The sequence below is a fragment of the Diabrotica undecimpunctata genome, chromosome 6, assembly GCF_040954645.1.
Source record: "Diabrotica undecimpunctata isolate CICGRU chromosome 6, icDiaUnde3, whole genome shotgun sequence".
NCBI classification, from domain to species: domain Eukaryota; kingdom Metazoa; phylum Arthropoda; class Insecta; order Coleoptera; family Chrysomelidae; genus Diabrotica; species Diabrotica undecimpunctata.
Genome location: NC_092808.1, coordinates 24,209,359 through 24,228,334, shown reverse-complemented (window position 1 = coordinate 24,228,334; position 18,976 = coordinate 24,209,359). Strand labels below are relative to the sequence as shown.

At 32.6% G+C, this 18,976-nt stretch overlaps 1 protein-coding gene across 4 annotated transcripts in view; it reads right to left on the bottom strand.

The window, feature by feature from the left end:
- Positions 1 to 18,976, bottom strand: part of up (Troponin T, skeletal muscle) — a 44,912-nt gene that overhangs the window by 9,962 nt on the left and 15,974 nt on the right. For 2 of the 4 annotated variants that reach the window (XM_072534473.1, XM_072534471.1), the window contains exons 2-7: positions 17,572 to 17,622; positions 16,740 to 16,772; positions 14,619 to 14,645; positions 9,214 to 9,415; positions 8,296 to 8,469; positions 5,837 to 6,055 (exon numbers count right to left, since the gene is read on the bottom strand). In XM_072534473.1, coding sequence (XP_072390574.1) covers positions 5,837 to 6,055; positions 8,296 to 8,469; positions 9,214 to 9,415; positions 14,619 to 14,645; positions 16,740 to 16,772; positions 17,572 to 17,597 — 681 coding nt within the window. In that variant the 5' untranslated portion in view covers positions 17,598 to 17,622. The remainder of the gene's footprint in view (positions 1 to 5,836; positions 6,056 to 8,295; positions 8,470 to 9,213; positions 9,416 to 14,618; positions 14,646 to 16,739; positions 16,773 to 17,571; positions 17,623 to 18,976) is intronic. The other 2 variants (XM_072534475.1, XM_072534474.1) reach the window with 1 other exon arrangement.

Below are 18,976 nucleotides of genomic sequence, written 5' to 3'. Positions count from 1 at the left end.
GTGCGGAAGAATGCTTTTGAAAAAATGCAAGTCTTTTGACATTTCAGTGTTTGTTGAAGACGAGGCATATCCACTGCTCCCTTACCTCCTTAAACCATATGCAAGAGATGGTTTGGGCATTGATGAGGAACATTATAATAAACGGATGTCTCGAATGAGAAAGTCAATTAAATGCGCATTTGGAATTTTATATGCAAAATGGCGTTTGCTTTCGAAGAGCATTAAAACAGATATTGAAATAGTAGATAGTATTATTAAGTGTATATGTATTTTGAACAATACCCTTATTGATACAGAAGGCATAACATATCATTCAGTTGATGCAGCAGTAATTCCTGTGTAAAACAATGAAAAAAACTTCTCGGAAGAACGACAAATGGATCGATCCATTTTCCGACAAATGAGGCAAAAAGTGTTAGGGATTTATTCACCACGTACTTTGCCAATAATCCTTTAGTTTATGATGTGTAAACATATTTTTGTAATAGTGAAAAATCTATTTGACTTATTTATTTTTGCTCTAAATGTTATCATCATCATCATAAGTGGCTCGACAATCCGTTGTGGATCTTGGCCTGCTCACAAAGAAGTCGCCACTCCTGTCGATTCCTGGCAACTTCCCTCCATCTTCTAACCCCTAGAATCTGTAGGTCTTCTTCCACATCATCAATCCATCTCATTCGTGGTCGTCCTCTGCTTCTTGTGCCCTCTGGTTGTGAAAATGTTAATCTCTTCGTGTATTCGTGATCTGACATCCTAGCAATGTGTCCAGCCCATCTAAGTCTCTGCACTTTAACAAACTTCACAATATCTGGATCGGTGTATAACTGATACAGTTCAAAGTTGTATCTTCGACGCCATAGCCCATTTTCATTTACGGCCCCAAAAATCTTTCTAAGAATTTTTCTCTCAAAAATACCAAGAAGTCTTTTATCATTTTGAGATAAGATCCACGTTTCAGCCCCATATATCAAAACTGGTCTTATTAAGGTCCTGTATATATTAAGCTTTAGTGCACGTTTTATATTTTTATTTTTTAAATGTCTCCGGAGGCCGTGAACAGTTCTGTTTGCTATTGCTATGCGTCTTTTTATTTCGTCGCTTGTCGTGTTTGTTGCCTCTAAATGTTATACATGATAGAAATCATATTGTTTAATTAAGAGTTTCTAAAATATGAATTAGGACCGACAGGCCGTATGTAACAACAAAAATTTAATAGATACTGTAATATAATAAAATAATAAAATTATTTGTTTACTTGCAATTTTCATTTGAACATTTATGTCCTTCCAGCACTTTTCCACATAATTCCTGTTGGAATGTTGTTTGACTCGTTTATTCCATATAGCCCGTCTTTCGTATGCCAGACTGATCAATTGATCGTTGTCAATCATGTTAATAAATGCTTTTATAGCCTCAAATATTGTGTAAACGCACAAAAACAAACACTCCCAAATACGACTACCAGCGTCCTAGACGCTGGAAAATAATGTATTGAACATTCTTGTTTGCTGGTCAGCGCCTATTGCAAACGCCGACAAGTTCAGACAAGCGTTCTTTGTGTACCGTTCCATATCAAAGTATGCTAATATACACATGCGCTTGTTGGCGCTTGTCAGCGCTTGCTCGCCAGCGCCGGCAACACGCGTTCTACGAGTTCCTACCCTTATAATTTGTGAAACTAACACGATTTTTCAACTCAACATCATGAAGAGATAATAATTTTTATCGACTTTTTGACCCAACGAAGATATATGTTATGATAATAAAGTTTCAAAATACTATTATGCTTCATTCTAAATTGCATATTTGGATAAAACTTGGCCTGAAATTTTCCAATTTTGTTTTAAATATTGAGGGTGCGCGTGCGCACCCTTGGCGCATAACGGTATCAGTGACGATTAATGGCCATCGCGACTCGCGACATCAAACGTCGGTCAGTTTGCCAGTTACATCTGTACTGCAATTGTAAGCACGTGAAATAGCTTTTCGTAACTGTGAGGTTGTTTGTTATATTACATAAATAAGAACTAATAATATTTGTTTGTTGTACATAAGGGAATATTCAAAGTGATCTAAAGGTGAATTATCAACTTTTTTTGTATCAAAATTATCTGTCTAGCCTGAAATTCGGTTTTTTTATATCACAGTCAATATGAGTCAACTTTCGGAATGTCGTTGGGCCAGAGATAGAAGCGACCATTCGGACCTTTGACTGCGCAGGAGATGTATGATCGAACACGACCTTTGACTACTAAGCATGTCTTGAAGAAGATTCAGGTTCATTCCCAAATTCAGTATTTATATAACTGACATCCCGTTTATCTTTCCATTTTCCAATATGAATTCCATTAGAGAATCTAGATTCATTTTCTTTTTGTTCTAATTTCGCGTTTACGACTTCCTGTGGGTTGTACTTACGGCCATTTCTTAGGGTTCCAGTACAATTGGTGTTATTTTCCAGCAACCTTGTAGCTAAGTCAACACTGTTGTAGAAGTTGTCGAGGTATACTGCATGTGCTTGACCTAACTTTTTTCAAGTAAGTACAAAACTACTTTGGTTGTATGTACAGTCCCGCCATATTCATCTGATGAACCCTCATATAAGCGAAACTTTAGTACTAATACATCTGGTTCTATGAGCATGTAAAGCTTGATTCCATACTTGTGGAGTTCATCGTCATCGTCTAATGACAATTCTTTTCCTGGATACTAGAAGCTGTTCATCTTCGCGTTGAAAAAGTCGACCACGGATCGTATTTTGCCTAAACGATCGCTATTTCTTGCGTTGGCAGAAGTAAAGTGTAGACACCTTAAGATGAGAAGAAATCTATTTCTTGACATATATTCTCGAAAAATGGGTATATTGAACAGCGGGTCAGTTTTTCAGTAATCAGTTAAACGTGCAAGTTGAATGGTACTGGTATGACGAAGGACATCTATAAAAAAATTTAATTCTGGATCAGTTAGGTTCTTCCAGTTTGTGATATGTGACTTTGCAGATATTCCATCTTTCAGAAAAACTGGTCTGAAATCTAGAGACCGACCGATTAATCGGCTTCGGCATCGGCTTCGGCCACCTTCGGCCAATATTTAAAACTTCGGCCAAAACAAAGCCGAAGGTTTCGCCGAAGGTTTCGCCGAAGGTGGAATAATAAAATGCTCTGTCAGTATACTATACGATAGAAATGAAATAATCTCTGAACAATATGCTTCGGCGAGTCTTTGATAATTTGAATAGTATTTACACCATATTTTATACCCTTAACTAAAACGTTTTACAAACTTTCAGGTCAGGTAGTAGGCAGGATATAAATTTTAACAATATGCTAAGATGTCTCAAAGATCATCATTTGAATATTTCTCACGTAGTAAAATTCCGATAATAATAATTTTATTGTATTTCTTAAAACTCATGATTACTGGTGTTTTGACTAGATACCTATAAATGGCAAAACATCGACCATCGACTATGAATGTTTCGACTTTAATGTTTTTTATTGTTATTTATTTTTTTATCGCTTCTATTACCAAATAATGTATAAATGTTTGACTTTTTTATCTCATAATTTCATATTTTTGTTTATCACATATCAGGTAATAAAAATATAATGCACATTATTTTAATTAATAACATATAATAGGAAAAGGTATATTTTTAGTCACCTTCGGCTTCGGCTTCGGCTTCGGCCGAAGGTATCCTACAGGCCGAACTTCGGCATCGGCTTCGGCTTCGGCCAAAAAAATCACATTCGGTCGGTCTCTATGAAATCTGGGATAAACATGTGTCGTCAATTATAAGGTTAAAATAATCGATAAGGTCTGTCCCTGACCGGAACTGGCACTAACAGCTCTTCTTTGTTTTTTTTTAATGTAAACTGTTTCAATATACCTCCAATTGTTTGTCTCCACTGGAGTTTCACTACTGATTAGTCGAAACAGGATTGGAAGTTACAAAAAGAACCCGGAAGATTCCCTAATGATTGGTCATTATTATGTGCATCTGAATCACTTTATAATGAATCGGAGGGATATTCATCTTCGAACTCAGGTAAATATTCGTCACCACTGCTAGTTTCTAAAAGCTGCAATAGTTCTACATCTGTTAATGCTTATATCTCTTATACCCAGGTACCAGTTATTTTTTTCTGCAATCCAGAAGGTCCAGGTTTGTCATCCATGTTAAGCGACACAAAAAATTAAAAACACAAAACCAACTATAACACGTGCTCAACAAATCTTTTAAGAAAAACGTCAGAACAGCTACAACTTTCTCCCGCTAACGACGACGTAATACAACTTTTGAAGCTATTTTTGTAATAATTAAGCAAAAAATTAACAAAAACATCTTTTTTTCTATGCTTTTTCAGTAAAATTGTGCCACTTTTCTACACTTCTACTACTTATAAACATTGTTTATAAGTAAAAATGAAGTTTAATCTTTTGCATATTTTGTTTATTACATGTTATTATCAACAAATTTAATATAAGCAGTTTCTAGATACCTGTAATAAAGAGTGTTACGGAAAAGTCTTTTTATTTGTTAATTATCCTGGTCTTAGAATTGCTATTATCCACCTTTGTTACACTACCAAAGACAGCACATGCAACATAATGTTCACGATATAGATCAAAATGTATATAATTATAATAAGCCACACATTTAAAATCTTTCTGGAAATATACGCAAGACTAAAAAAAACTGGAAGGGGAGACATATGATACCTAGTTCGGATTAAGAAAAGGAATTGGGACGAGACAAGCACTTTTCGCTTTTAATAAATTAGTGCAAATGTGTAGATATAAGTCAGGATCTGTATGTTTATTTCATTGATTTTTAGAAGGCATTTGACAGAGTAAAACATCAGAAACTTGTAGAACTGCTAAAAAAATGAAGGCAGTCGAGACATACGTATCATAATTAATATGTATTGGAATCAAAGAGCGACCATTGAAATTAATAACTAAGAAAAAGAACACATAGACATTAAAATCGGCGTTCAAAAGAGGTCTATATTATCTCCATTGTCCAACTACAAATAATTGGGAACTTGTATAACTAAGAACAACCAGCAAAATAGAGAAATAAGCATACGGAATCCAAATCACAAGGCAAGTTTTTGTGAAGATGCAAAAGCTGCTTACTAATTGTCATCTTAATATAAACTTGAGGATAAAATCATTAAAATGTTACGGTTTATCTACTTTGCTGTATAGAATGGAAAGGTAGGCATTAAATATAGAACAAATTAAGAAGTTAAAAGAATTTGAGATGTGGTGCTATAGACAGATGCTCAAAATACTGTGGATTTAAAGATTTATTAATGCCAAAGTTCTGGGACGATTACAAAAAAAGAGCGAAGTCATGAATAACTGTAATACCTGGACTATGATACTAGGGGTGAGAAGTAAAAGATGCTAGGAATATTCACGCAAGAAAAGATTAAAAGTAAGAGAAACTTACTAGTCAAAGGAGGATTTACTGGCTAAGAAATCTTTGAGGATGGTATAATTGCCAGAGGTCTACTGGCCAGCTCAGTAGACCTCTTCAGAGTAGCTGTTAATAAAGTACAGGTAGCTATGATGATAATCAACCTCCGATAGGAGAGGGAACCACAAAAAGAAGTTATAAAAATCAAAAAATTTGTTGGTTAAACTTATTTAAATAATTTGCTAAAATTCTAGAACGGGGACCAAGATCCACAACGATATTTACAATGACAATAACAAATAAATTAATTTATTTTACCTTAGAACATTGACCGTTCATAACTCTCTATTTTCATCACTTTATGTAATGCCCCAAACATATTATACATATATGGTTTTTACTTACATCGTAGTCTTGACGTTTTTGCCTTTCTTCCAAGTCATACTTTTCAGTTTCCAATTTGACGATGCAATCCCAGAGTTCTTGTGCTCTTTCGCGGAGTTTGTCTACGCTAAGGCCATCAAGGACCAAGGGTTTGATACGGATGGAAAGGGAGATTTTCTTTTCTTCTTCCAATTGTTCCTTAGTCTTATTCCTTTCAAGTTGAGCGGCGGAGAGTTGAGACTGAAAAAAATAAGTTTTGAACAAAAGGCAAGCAAAATTAAATGTTATTTAATGAGAAAAATTGCTGTTAAAGTTTCTACACTATATTGAGTGTTCGTATGTTTTTATTTTTGTTTGCAATATCTTAAAATTGATGCACCATTTAATATTCGGTAGAATTTCTTAAAGGCGCCGCCTTGTTATATGAGTTAAACAATAATTATAACAAAACTAAATCCGTGTTTCGTCGTTCTTTTCTTTTTTTCTACTGTTTTTATGTTACTCGCTGATTTGCTTGATTTTTTCTTGACTTTACACCTCTTTAGGAACAGCAGATAATTTAGATCTATTCATGATTTATTATTTATTACAGATCTCTCTTATTTTGTCCTGGATCTGGCCAATATGTTAAAGTAGTTCTTTTTTTTATGTCAGTGATTTCCTTTGATACGTATTGCTTATTATTTTAAACCACTGCCGCGCATCAAGTGGGCACCGATCCGATAAACATGAAAATTTTTCTTTTTTTTTATAATAAAAATTCCCATGCACGACCGGCATAAAACCTAAAACTCACTGAATTCTCGTTCGGTAAGTTGACGCCACTTGACGCTATGTAACTTGGTTAGCTTCAACAGGCGCACACGCCCTTCGACGTAAATTCAAACTACACATTAACCAGAAAAATTATGAATATGGCATGTAAAATCTAAAATAGATCTATTTAAATTGGAATTCGCCAGTAGATGAAATCGACGAATATCTTTCGTTGGCAGTTTACTTTATGATCTTTTTGAAATGGAATTTTTATGCTGCAACTGTTTTTATCTTTATATTTCTTTTACATGATTGGTAAGAACACTTTTAAGGTGCATCGGACTGATGTTAGAGATTATAAAGAAGTTTATACAAAAACTTGGCCAACAAAATATTTGATTTTCTCTAATATGAGATTACTAGAGGAAGATTGTGTATATTACATGCAGTTGAAGGACATAATGAAGAAATCATCGTTTTCTGTGTTTTTGTTATATTGTTGTTTCTAATGGGTTTAATTTTTCAATATATTGCTGAGTTTATCAAACGAAACCCATGACATGACCCGAAAACTTACATTCATTAATTTCTCCAATTTATTTTTCTTCTACTAAATTTTTTAACTATTTTTCTTGATTTTCAATTCTTTCGCAAAATCTTAATTCACATTTAATCCATCTTTTCTAGCTTCTTGTTCTAGTTATTGATCAATTCCCTTAAGTTGTTCTTTGTCTTTTTTTAGGAGGACTATTAAAAAGAGATGCAGGGACTGCTTTGCGTCAATTTTCTCTGTCGCACAGGGGGAACTACGCTGTATTGCAACCATTAGTCTATTTGTATTATAAGTCTTTGACATAAGAATAAATATATAACCGTTTTTAGGTTAGGTTTGGGTAGGTTAGGTTGACAGCTGTCAAATGTAGAAATTAGTTATTTGGTTAATATTTTGGTTAGCAATTTATATATAACATTAAGACGAGTAGTTGGTCTTTAGATTTTTAATTCTTTCTTATATTTAATTTTAATAGTAATGAATATATTGCCTCTTTTCAATTACTGAGTATATTTTTTAATCATTTCGACCGTAATTCCATCACTTGTAGGGAGTTTATTGTTCTGTATCTGTAGAGTAGGGAGGGCGAGTTAAGTTTCACAGCACTTAGGCCACAATTGACCCATTGTGTATCCTCTCAGGGAGCTGTCACCCTTAGCTCATTGTCCATCCTGCCATTTCTAGGAAGGTGGACAAGTCACCAGGAGACATCTCTCTTTTATTGTTATTCATTTCTCTAAGAGTTTTATTTATTGCTGATTAATCTCTGGTTATAGCTGCGAGTTCTTGACAAATGTTTTGGTTGTTTGTCTTTAGGAATTAGCAAAGTTTAGGCGTAAAACATCAAAATGAAAGGACATAAAAAATCTGAATGAAATGCTCAGCAAATTTGTCTTCTGAGTATTACTGTTTTCCGATTTAGTAATTTGATGAACGAAAAACAAATATAGTATAGACACAATAACAACAAAGGGCTAAACATAACAAAGACTGCCACAAAATAAAGTATAGAAACAACTAAATACTTTATTTATGTTTAATATTTTAACTACTACTAATTTTAACTACTTTAACAAGAAAACTCGTTACAGAACAGGCAGTCCGAACGTTTGTTTAACCCTGTGTCTTAATCATTTCTCCTGTAAATGGTATAAAGAACTTTATTGCTTACTGTGGCATCCCTCTTGGTAATGGTGAAGTTAGGTCCTTTGTTTTTGTTTTGGTCTTTGAGAGCCTGCATCATGGCTTGACGCTTCTTCTCGGCTTCTTCAAGACGTTGTCTCTTTTCCTCAATGTCTCTTTGTTTCTTCTCTTCAATTTCACGAACACGACGTTCCTCTTCAGCCTACAGAATAAAAAGAAAATTTCATTAAATACAGTTTTTTGGTTAATCAGAAACTTAATTCTAGGATGTAAAGATAAATGACAGAAAACCGTAAAATTTTAGAAAGTTTTCCACAGACTTGAGTGTATTCTCAAAATTGAATACAATTGAAATGTCATCAAGATGACATTGAAGCTGTAGATGATTACTTTATAGCACTACCAAGAGAGCCGATAACGCTGCGATTTGGAACACCGATGGATATGATGTATCTATATTAGAGAAGATGATGTTGATAAACTATCCATGTAATAACGCATCTAATAAGATCTACAGATAGGAAGACATGTTGAAAAATAAGACATCTTTGAAAGCATAAATTATATTTTTCACTATCAGACTCAGAACTCTCCATAACACTAATCTAAATTGAACTATTGGACAAAACAAGCAAGTATTAAATATAGAAATGCTAAAACATTATAAGATAGTACAAAATTATGTTAAATAAATGACCAAATGACATAAATGAAAACGAAAAAACGTAGTAACTGGAGAAGCATCAGTAAGTTTTCACATTTTGAACCGAAACCAACCAAAATCTTCTCAACAGAGACACAACACAATTTATATGGGGGCTAGAAAATATTGTAAAAAATACTAAAGAATAAGTAAGAAAATTTTCATATTTCATGTCAAAATCGAAGTGTGAAACCGAAGCATGTCAAAAAAATAATAAAAGATGGTAATATCCAAAATATTTACCTTCTTACGTTCTGCCATTTTCCTTTCTTCATCAGCACGAGTAATTTTGCGTTTAGCCTGTTTTTCCTTGAGTTTCTTTAAGTCTTCTTCTTCCTTGGCACGTTGTTTGCGCCATTCTGTGATGTACTCGCGAAGCTGTTCATCGAGATCTGATCTCTTCTGATCTTGACGTTTGATGAATTCTGGATCTCCCGCTCCTTCCCTATATAGTACAAGAAATCATTAGCATGGTACATTAAACAAAGTCATAGGATCAATTTTTTGAAATAATTTTTCTTTAAAAAAGATCAACGTTTAGAAGTATTTACTTATTTAAATGTTATGACTCAATAACAAAGAAACAATTGTATATTAAAATTTTGATCGCAATTAAGAAGAATAGAAAAAAAAAAGGTATGGAACAATCATATCAGTAGAATGGTAGACATAAAAGTTGTTATAATAGTAAGGGACAAATCACCAAGTGATAAAAGAAGTATCGGTCTACCGTGTAAGAGATGCAGTGACTATCTTCCATAAAGGTAACAACCCTTCAGTGAATAAGCAAAATTACTTATACAAAGGAAGAAGAAAAATACGAGTTCTAGGTTTGTCGCTTTTTCTTAAGAATTACAAGGTTCAAAATGCGCAACAACATATGGAGAAAAACTGGCTAAGAATTTGCAACTAGGACTTGGTAGTGAACCAAGTTTCAACCGCACATTAGGCAGCCAGGTTTCTAGAAATATATAAGGCTAAGGATCAATGAAGTTCCTGGAAAGATCAACTGAGAGCAGAGCTGTTTGGATCAGGATTTTTTTTATACTAAAAATGGTTAAAAAAATGGTGGCATATAGATTCCTCTGAAGTAACGTAAGTCCAGATTGCTATCAGTGAAATTACAATTAAGTTCAAGAATTTGATACGACCAGTTATCGCTTTCGCTGCTAAAACCAGACGAAACAAAGGCAGATGAGGACTGTCTTTGAATTTTTGAAATACAATTACTATAAAAAAATTACGGACCCGTAAGGGAAGGTATCTTGTAGAGAATTACAAGTAATTTTGGACTTTAAAAGTTAATAAGAAGAGAGGGCATAGTTGGTTTGTACGGTCGAAAAGATTGGCGGGGCTTGGATCCACAAAATCAATGCCCATGGCAGACAGATTTATACGAAAGAATAAAAGGAACAAGAAGGAGAGATGGCTTTGAGACATTTACGACGAATGCAGGTCAGGAGGTAGAAAGATGTGGAAAAGAGGAGAGGAGACTGGAGGTGGATTGCCGAAGAGATACAAAACTGGGTTGTAGGTAGGAAGTATATGTATGTGTATTTTATTTTTAGTCTATTGTCTTTTATAATTAAAGGCAATAGGAATGGCAATAGTCAAAATAAAATCAGAGCAAATATGAAGTTTAACCTCTATTTTTTGACAAAAGACCATCAGAGTAGTAACAGTATCGTATCTACACAAATATTATAAACATAAAAACTAGCTTATGAGGGCAGGGAAGTAATATGGCAGACACGTCTGCGTTTATTGGAGAGACTTAAATGGCAGAGAAAAGCAACAATACGAAGCGAAATGAAATTTTTTGGAAATAAAAGACATTAACATAAACTAACATATTTGGAATATATATAGTAGACAATATGTAGTGAAATTTTGGTTCGCAGATTTTGGATGGGCCCATTTTACAGACAGTACTGTTAAAAAAATCGTGACAATCAAATAGTGTTGGAAAAAGCAAAAAAGTAAACAGGACACAATTGACGTGATAGTGTAATACTATCAATAAAGCAATAGAAGCAAGGTCCTTAGAGAAGGTAACAGGACATGAAACCATAGCAAATTGAAAGAGAAAATAAATTATTTATGTATACAGCTAGCTTGATTTACATATTTTAAAAGATAATCTGTGTGGTTACATTGAGTCTGCTTGTTAAACAATGTTATCTGAGAGATTTATATTTTTTAGCAATTTGAATGATTTCTTAACATATTTGTTTTAATTGTGAACATGACAGAAAGTAACTACATTTATGATTTATAGTTTTATTTTATTCTCTATACATTGATCCTGTGACTGTTATTAACTGAATTTTTATATTTCACCGAAATACATTAAAAAAATAATCCATTGAATTACTTATTATAAATATTTTGGTGAAATACTTTATTACAATGATTTGAATAAAACATTGCTTCTTGCCTTGTTAAAAAACAAAAATATTTCGCAGTTTACTCCAAAAAATATTTGTGGTATAAAATCTGAATTGAGAAGTTTAATATTAAAAGAAAAGCTACTAAAAAGCCTTTTTTTTTTGAAAAAACTGCTAGTTTGTAACAAAACCGATTGCCAGGCACAAAACATTAGGTAAAAACAAAAAAAAAAAAACTGTAATTTTCTGCATCACTGAGTTAAAACATTTTCATCAAAGATTGGCAGTAAACATCATACCGCTAGTGTAGTTAAAAAAGCTGAAATAAGCAAATTGTTGACAGTTGTATTACTTTTTGTACATGTTTTACGTTGGTAATATTCAAAAAATAAACAAAAATATTACTGATTTTGTTTAAACTTATTATTTCTATTAAATTATCTCCTGTTATACTCGGTTCGCTATTCCCAGTCCGAACTGGCTAGTGAATTTAGTAATTATTTTTTTGCGAAGTTAGTTACTTTTTGACAGCCTAAAAGTGGCTGGAAATTACTATACAACCAAGCACACGTACTCATAGCCAATATCAATAGTAAGCAAACTAAATAGTAAATAAAATAGAACTTTGCGAATTACCGACAATCAATATTTATTTATCTGCACCATATAATAAATAGTTATGTTAAATTATAACAACTAAAATATATTTTTTAAATATATACTACCCAAAATTTGATGGGTTTTGTATACACTTCCACTATTTAGAATAATTCTTCTTTTTTTAAAGAAAGAAGTCTGCAATAGTAGGATACTTGAGCTATTAATACTGAGAAGTAGGAATTGTTGTGTTGTAGGTTTCCGTCAATGAATCTGTCAAAATATGCCCGAGCTAAGCGAATGGAGTATATACTGTGTTACATGTATTAAATCTAGCTTACAGATTTTTTTCTTTCGCCCCTTTTCATTAATTGCTTCTATCATTATGATGTTATCCCTAAAAACTGTAAGGATCTATTAAATAAACTGGCAGGAGATAACTAAACCCCTTATATCGATGTCTGCGCATGAAAAAAATCCACGAGAACGAACTAGCATACTCGTTCACAATGATGGTTCTAGAGAAATCTTTGAAGACACAGAACCATTCTGCATTCCCAGGTGGTAAAGTTTTCATCAGGATCATCGCCTTAGAAGTTAATGGTTTAGTGCAAACATCCGATGACCAAGTGTTTCAGAAAATAGAGTTTTGATTTAGGAAAATGAAGTACAGAGGATCTCGTGTTATGTAGTTTTACCGATATGATTGATAACTACTTTCCATGTTGGCTTAAATCTTTTTCTTATCGATCTACCGTATAGTAACTATACTGTCGATATCTTTCATATATTTTGTTCTGTAATTTTTTGGTGTCATAATAATGACATTTCTTACAACACTTATAAATGTATCTTAACTATTTTAGAAATACACTAGTTCTAGAGCATAGAATTATTCGTTGGATATCTTTCTGTATTGTTATAATTACGATTATTGTTACTGCTAAATAATTATATTGCACTTTCGAACATCTATTGGTTTTTATTTAATATTTACATTTTTGGTCCATATTTAGGGCTTTCTCTATCCAATTATGTTACAATCCTAGATTTTTTTTTTTTTTAAATATTTGTTTTCCCAGTTTAGCTGAACAGACAGGACATATCTGTGCTTCTCACTCTACATTTCCTGAATTGAAATTCGCCTGGAGTTTTTTTAATATTCATTTATGTAAATAATATATGATGAATAAATTCCTTCAGATTTAGCCATATGGCTCACACTCCCTCTAAGAGGAAAAATCACTCATCCCAGATACCCACGGTATCAAGAGGATTGAGCTCTGGTGAAATTCTTTCCGTGTTATCGAGCCCTAGGTGACTTGGTATGCTGGAGTATCTCACAAAAATGTTTGTACACATCTGGACGTATCGAGGTTCTGCATGGCCTTACAGAGATGTTCATTTAGACCCAGCTGTTTTACGTTCTCTAGAAGGTTTTTGGGAATAACACCAGCAGTAGAAAGAATAATAGGTACTGTCTGGACACTTTCCATTCTCCATTGTCTCCTGATTTGTAGATCACTGTACTTGGCGATCTTTTCGTTATATTTTACACGCAAATTATTGGTGTTAGGTGTCGACACATCAATAAATGTTGTTTACCTAGTAAGTTTATTAACTAGTATGGGATCCGGTCTGTTATGTGTCACTGGTTGGTCTGTGAGCACAGTGAGGTCCCAGTATAGCTTGTAGTTGTCATTTTCAAGCATTTATGTCAGAGACGTATTGATAGTAAGGGTTCGAAGAAGTCCCAGTTTGTTAGCTAGTTCGTGGTGGATAATCTTTCCTACTGAGTCACGGCGTTTTTATAATCAATTCCGACAAACGCCTGGCAGCTATCGGTAAGATGTTTGATGGTTTCTTGAGCTTGGCATTCATATCGGCATTTGTCATTTTGACGTTGAGGATCTTAACAATATATTTCACGTAATTTTTAGTTAGAATACCCTCATCTTGAATGCCAAGTAGAAAATTCTCAGTTTCGGGAAACATCACTCCTGATGTCAACCAGGAATTATATTATAATTAAATACCGCACAACGAGATGCTGCTTTGATCCAGTTTATACCAGTTTATTTCGATTTGAAACCAGTAAATTCATTTAAAATAAACTTAGTTTCCTGTTAATTTTGGGAGGCAGTGTATTTCGGGTTAATCTTCTACTGCTGTTAAAATAACTTCTTTTATTTCGGTATAATAGTAGAGTTCCATTTCTTTCTGCCTTAATCGTATTCACTGTTGATATCACTGATTTGTATCTTGAATTTCTTAAAACGTAATCAGTTTAACTTATTCCTCTTCTGTCAGAGGAATTATAGGTTATGTACGTTCTTGTATAATAAAAACTCATGCTAAAAGTTTTATATCTAGTGTGTAATTTTTATTAATAAACATATTATGTATAGCAGGTTTAATAAAACATTAGAAAGCAATCTTTTGGTTAAAATGAACGATTTTAAAAATTTTAAACTATTAGTCAGAATAAAAATTATAAAAACTATTTTAAAAGATGAGTAATAAAATTACATAAATAATTGTCTATGCAAAATTATTGAAACAGTTTTGTTAAGTTTAAAAAAGTATTTTCATGTACAAAAAGTATTATCGAGCAGCTTTAAAGCGGAAAGGCTGCCAATGCATAAATATCTACAAAAAACTTACTCGACTTTGGTGGTAGTGGTGGTAGTCCTATTACGTACATCACAAGAGGTCAGGGTGGGGTTGGCGTTGGAAAAAAAGGTAAAAAAATGAAAAAATATTGAACAATATTAAAAAATCAATACAAAAACATATATTTTGGTGAGAACAGAAAAACTACTAAGACTACAGTTAACATTACTTAAAATCAGGATAAAAGACTATTCTACTTTTACTAAACACATACGATTCTACCAGGTGTATCTTATTTGAAGTACTAGGGTGAAAAACTTACGTTTTTCTGCAAAATAAAAACACAAAGTATTAAAACCAGGCTACTGTATTACTCTATAATTGTGCAGTTCTATATTTTCACCTGTTTCATGAGGTTTTCGTTAATAAATAAGCCAATGTTCGTCACCAATATATGCCAATCTACTAGCTATTATAATTTCCTAAATACTTGTTAGTTATGGGTTTACTTTCGAGGAATACTTTATTACACAACTTAACGAGGTTTTTATTATATAGGTATTTCTTACTAAAACTACTAAAGACATGGCGATATTGACAGAAATTTATATATGCATATATGAAAATCACTAAGTTCTCGGGAAGAACTGCGTTGAGAATATAATGCTCAACGTTTCGGCATCCATTTTGAAGCCATTTTCAAGATAGATACGGTTCCGTTCGAGTTCGGGGTCTCAATCTGCCTACTCCCCTTACTCGTGACGTACTAGTATCGTGTTCTGTATAAATACAAGAACCGTCAAACTGTCGTTTTCGTTCATGTCGAATAAAGTAGATAACCTGATGTGCTTGATTTGGTATTTAGCCCGAGTGACTTACAAAGGCATGGGAGCCTGAAATGACGTCATAACACTCTGTTGATTATCAATTTAAACAGGAGAGGTTATGGAACGCCAATTCGTCAATGCATACGCCATATATTGGCTTTAAATACATCCAAGCAATACAAGATGGGAACTTTTGTATAAAACATATCTTTATATATAAAAATCTCGTGTCAAGGTATTTGTCCAAGCTAATATTCAAATATCACTGAACCGATTGCAATACAATTTTGTAAAAGTGTATTCGTTGGTCCAAGGAGATAGGATATATTTTATCTCTATGAATGACCCTTATTTTTTTAATTGTAAATTCAAAATGTTTTATTCTACTTTATCTCTACAGTTTTAGTTCATTTGATCCATGTAGTTAAACAATATCATAAAATGACGTTTAACAAACGTTCTTTTATGTTTTTATAACTTTTTTTATAATAAATTGAGAACAACTAAATCAATTTGGCTAATTTTAGTTTTAAAATATTTATTTAAAGTCCTAAGAACGTCTAATAGGCGAGAACAGTATCTAATGATAAAATTATAAGTAAAACAGTATAAGCAACGAGTTTATTGCCCCATACAAACAGTTACATTATACTCTTATACAAAATGTTTTATATGACTTTACCTCAACAGTGGTAGTTCATTTAAACATAAGGTGACGTTTAACAAACTTCACGTCTATTTACTTTTTTTGTTTCGCTTAAACTCAAAAAATATGATAAAAATATTTTCCCATACAAACAGTTATACTGGTCTTTACCATATACCATCAGATATCAACTTTTATTAGTTGTATATGAAGTGTTTTAAGAAATGTGATTTGGACTCGGGAGTAAAATATTTTTATTTTTGAAAATTATTATAAATTTGATAGAACCAAATTCACCTTCGATAAAGTGCCTTTTTTTTAACATTAAATAATTTTTAAAAAATTTTAGAAGACGTAATAAATATGTTACAAGAGAATACGCATTAGGTGGACATTTTTTACCCACCTTGGGTGTTTACGGGATTAAAGATATAAAGATTTGTTGAAATTGTTAAAAAAATTATCCGATAATAAAACATTCCTACGAACATAAACCCATTCAATGGTGAGGTAAAGCTGTTCCTAATAAACTAACAGAACTTTCTTGCTTACCCTCACGATAGAACTGCACATTATTAAAATAAAAACAAATACATGTTTACATAATATGTTACACTACGGTTTTTTGGGAAAAATTACTTTAGATGCCAATTTTTTCTACATAATAAATAATTGTGAACTTATATAGTTTGAACTTACGTTTCAACGACTTCTTCCTCCTCCTCTTCTTCGCTAAAAAAGTCAAAAACAAATACATGTAAAGACATAGACAACACATTTTTCGCCGCTGTTACCAACAAAGCTCGAGGACAAAAAATCAGTGTGTATATAGCTTAAAAATTTTAGTTAATACCCTATGAATAGGTATGGCGCTTACCGACCGGAATCGGTGAGCCTCATATCAAAATGCAAAAAACTTAAAAAAGCGTTCATAATAAAGCAGTAACTGTATCAAGATTACTAAAAAATCAAATTTGGAATAACAGTACTTGAAAGTGGACAGTAAAGTTAGAATATACAAGGGAGATATTGGACCTATTATTAAATATAGAACAGAAACAAAAGAACCAAACAAAAAAATTGATTAGAGTAGCGGAACTGAATATATTAAAAAGTAGTAGGAAAAACTAGGAGAAACCAATATTTAAAAGCCCAATATGAGGTACAAGACATAATGATATGAGGAAGACAAAACGAAACAGTCACGTGAGAAAGATGGTGGGTGACGGTACTGAAAATTGCTTTAGAGTGGAAGCCAGCTGCACACGTGAAGAACGTAACCGAAGAGATGGAGGCAGGTTGTCAGTTTACCTTTCGTGAGATCCTTAATAAGAAGAAGAGCATGTGTAATTAACAAAAAGAAGAGTAGTGGGTGTCATTTATAGCAAAACTATGACTAAGTACTACTAAGTACTTTACTATTTACTATATTATTTTTAAGCTATGTCACAAAAATAATTAAAATAAAAAAAAATGGTACAAAATGCTAAAAGCTCCTGATGCAACTTCTTGATTTCACTGTTTTACTTACGAGTAAACTTCTTCTTCGTCAGACATGGTTAAGGAGATTTAAAAAAAAACTCTGCAACAAAAATACCAACAGTTAGAAAACACTTCTACGAATGTTGATGCACTAATGTTAAGTGCCAGTTGTAAAAGGGATTAAATGAATTTTCTGTGTTTATAAATACACTTGTTCTAGACTCTTAATAGTTGGATGGGTAATCAGCAATGCGGTATTTTTGGCTTGTGTTGTACGAAGTGAATTAAACAGGCCAACATTCTTTTGTAGTTTATAATTGAACTTATATAGTACTCAGCATTAAAAATATTTACAAATACGAAATGTAGACAAGTTTTAGAAACTACAAGCTGCCATAATAGGTCAATTACTATTAATAAATATTATACAGAGTGAGTTTTAAGTAGCGAACGCCTAAATTATCTTAAAAATGGCTTTTACGTTTGATCTAATGAGGATTTTGTAATACGACCGATCTTTTAGTAGTTTCTACATTGTTGTCAAAATTTCAAATTGTTTTGGAAATGCAATGAACTGGGTTATGTCAAAAAGATCACTCTGAATTTATCTAAATTTATATTATATCTAAATCAAAGTGCATAAAATTTATTTCCTAGCTGAGCGCTTTCGGTTTACAAAACCATCATCAGAGGTATGCTACAATAGAACACTAATATAAATAATTAATTTAAAGTTTTAAAAAGCACTACTACTTAAGAGAGATCTAGAATTTTCCTTTATAAAGATTAAGCTACTTCTTTGAAAAACACATAAAAGACATAACATTGGACTCCACAAAAACCACATTAGAAAATTTGTTTCTGACACGGGTGTAAGAACACGACCACTTGAGTGGAGTTGAGGCGGCAAAAAGAATAAGCAGAATAGAATGACGGCCCTTTAAATGATTTCTCAAAGAATGTGACAGTTGACATGTGTTATACATATTAAACTAAATAATCTTAGTTTCCTTGCGTCTATGGCGTTAACACTGTTGGCGAAATAAATTCTCAACACAATATATTTTAACATATTTTATGTTTTTTGTGACACAATGTGTCATATGTTTGACTTTAAGTTCCAACACACGCGCATTGTTAAAAAACAAAAGGTTTGTTATAAAATGTCGGGCTAGAGGATGGTTGCTTGTCAGTCCAATAAAAAATTGTACTTAGATAGTAGAAAATTATATTAAGTTGCATAAAAATATAAGTGGCTCTTCCCTTTGGGATTCCAATCAGTTTAGTGTAAGTTGTGTTTGTGAAATAAATGTTTTATCGTAAAAAGTTGCTTAAATTATTCTTAGCGTTCTCACCAGCGAAATTTCTTTAATGTTGTAAAAATCCAACATTAAAAATTGGTCCTTTGCGCCGGATGCAAGATTTGCCATATTTACACGCTCTATATTTTTAGT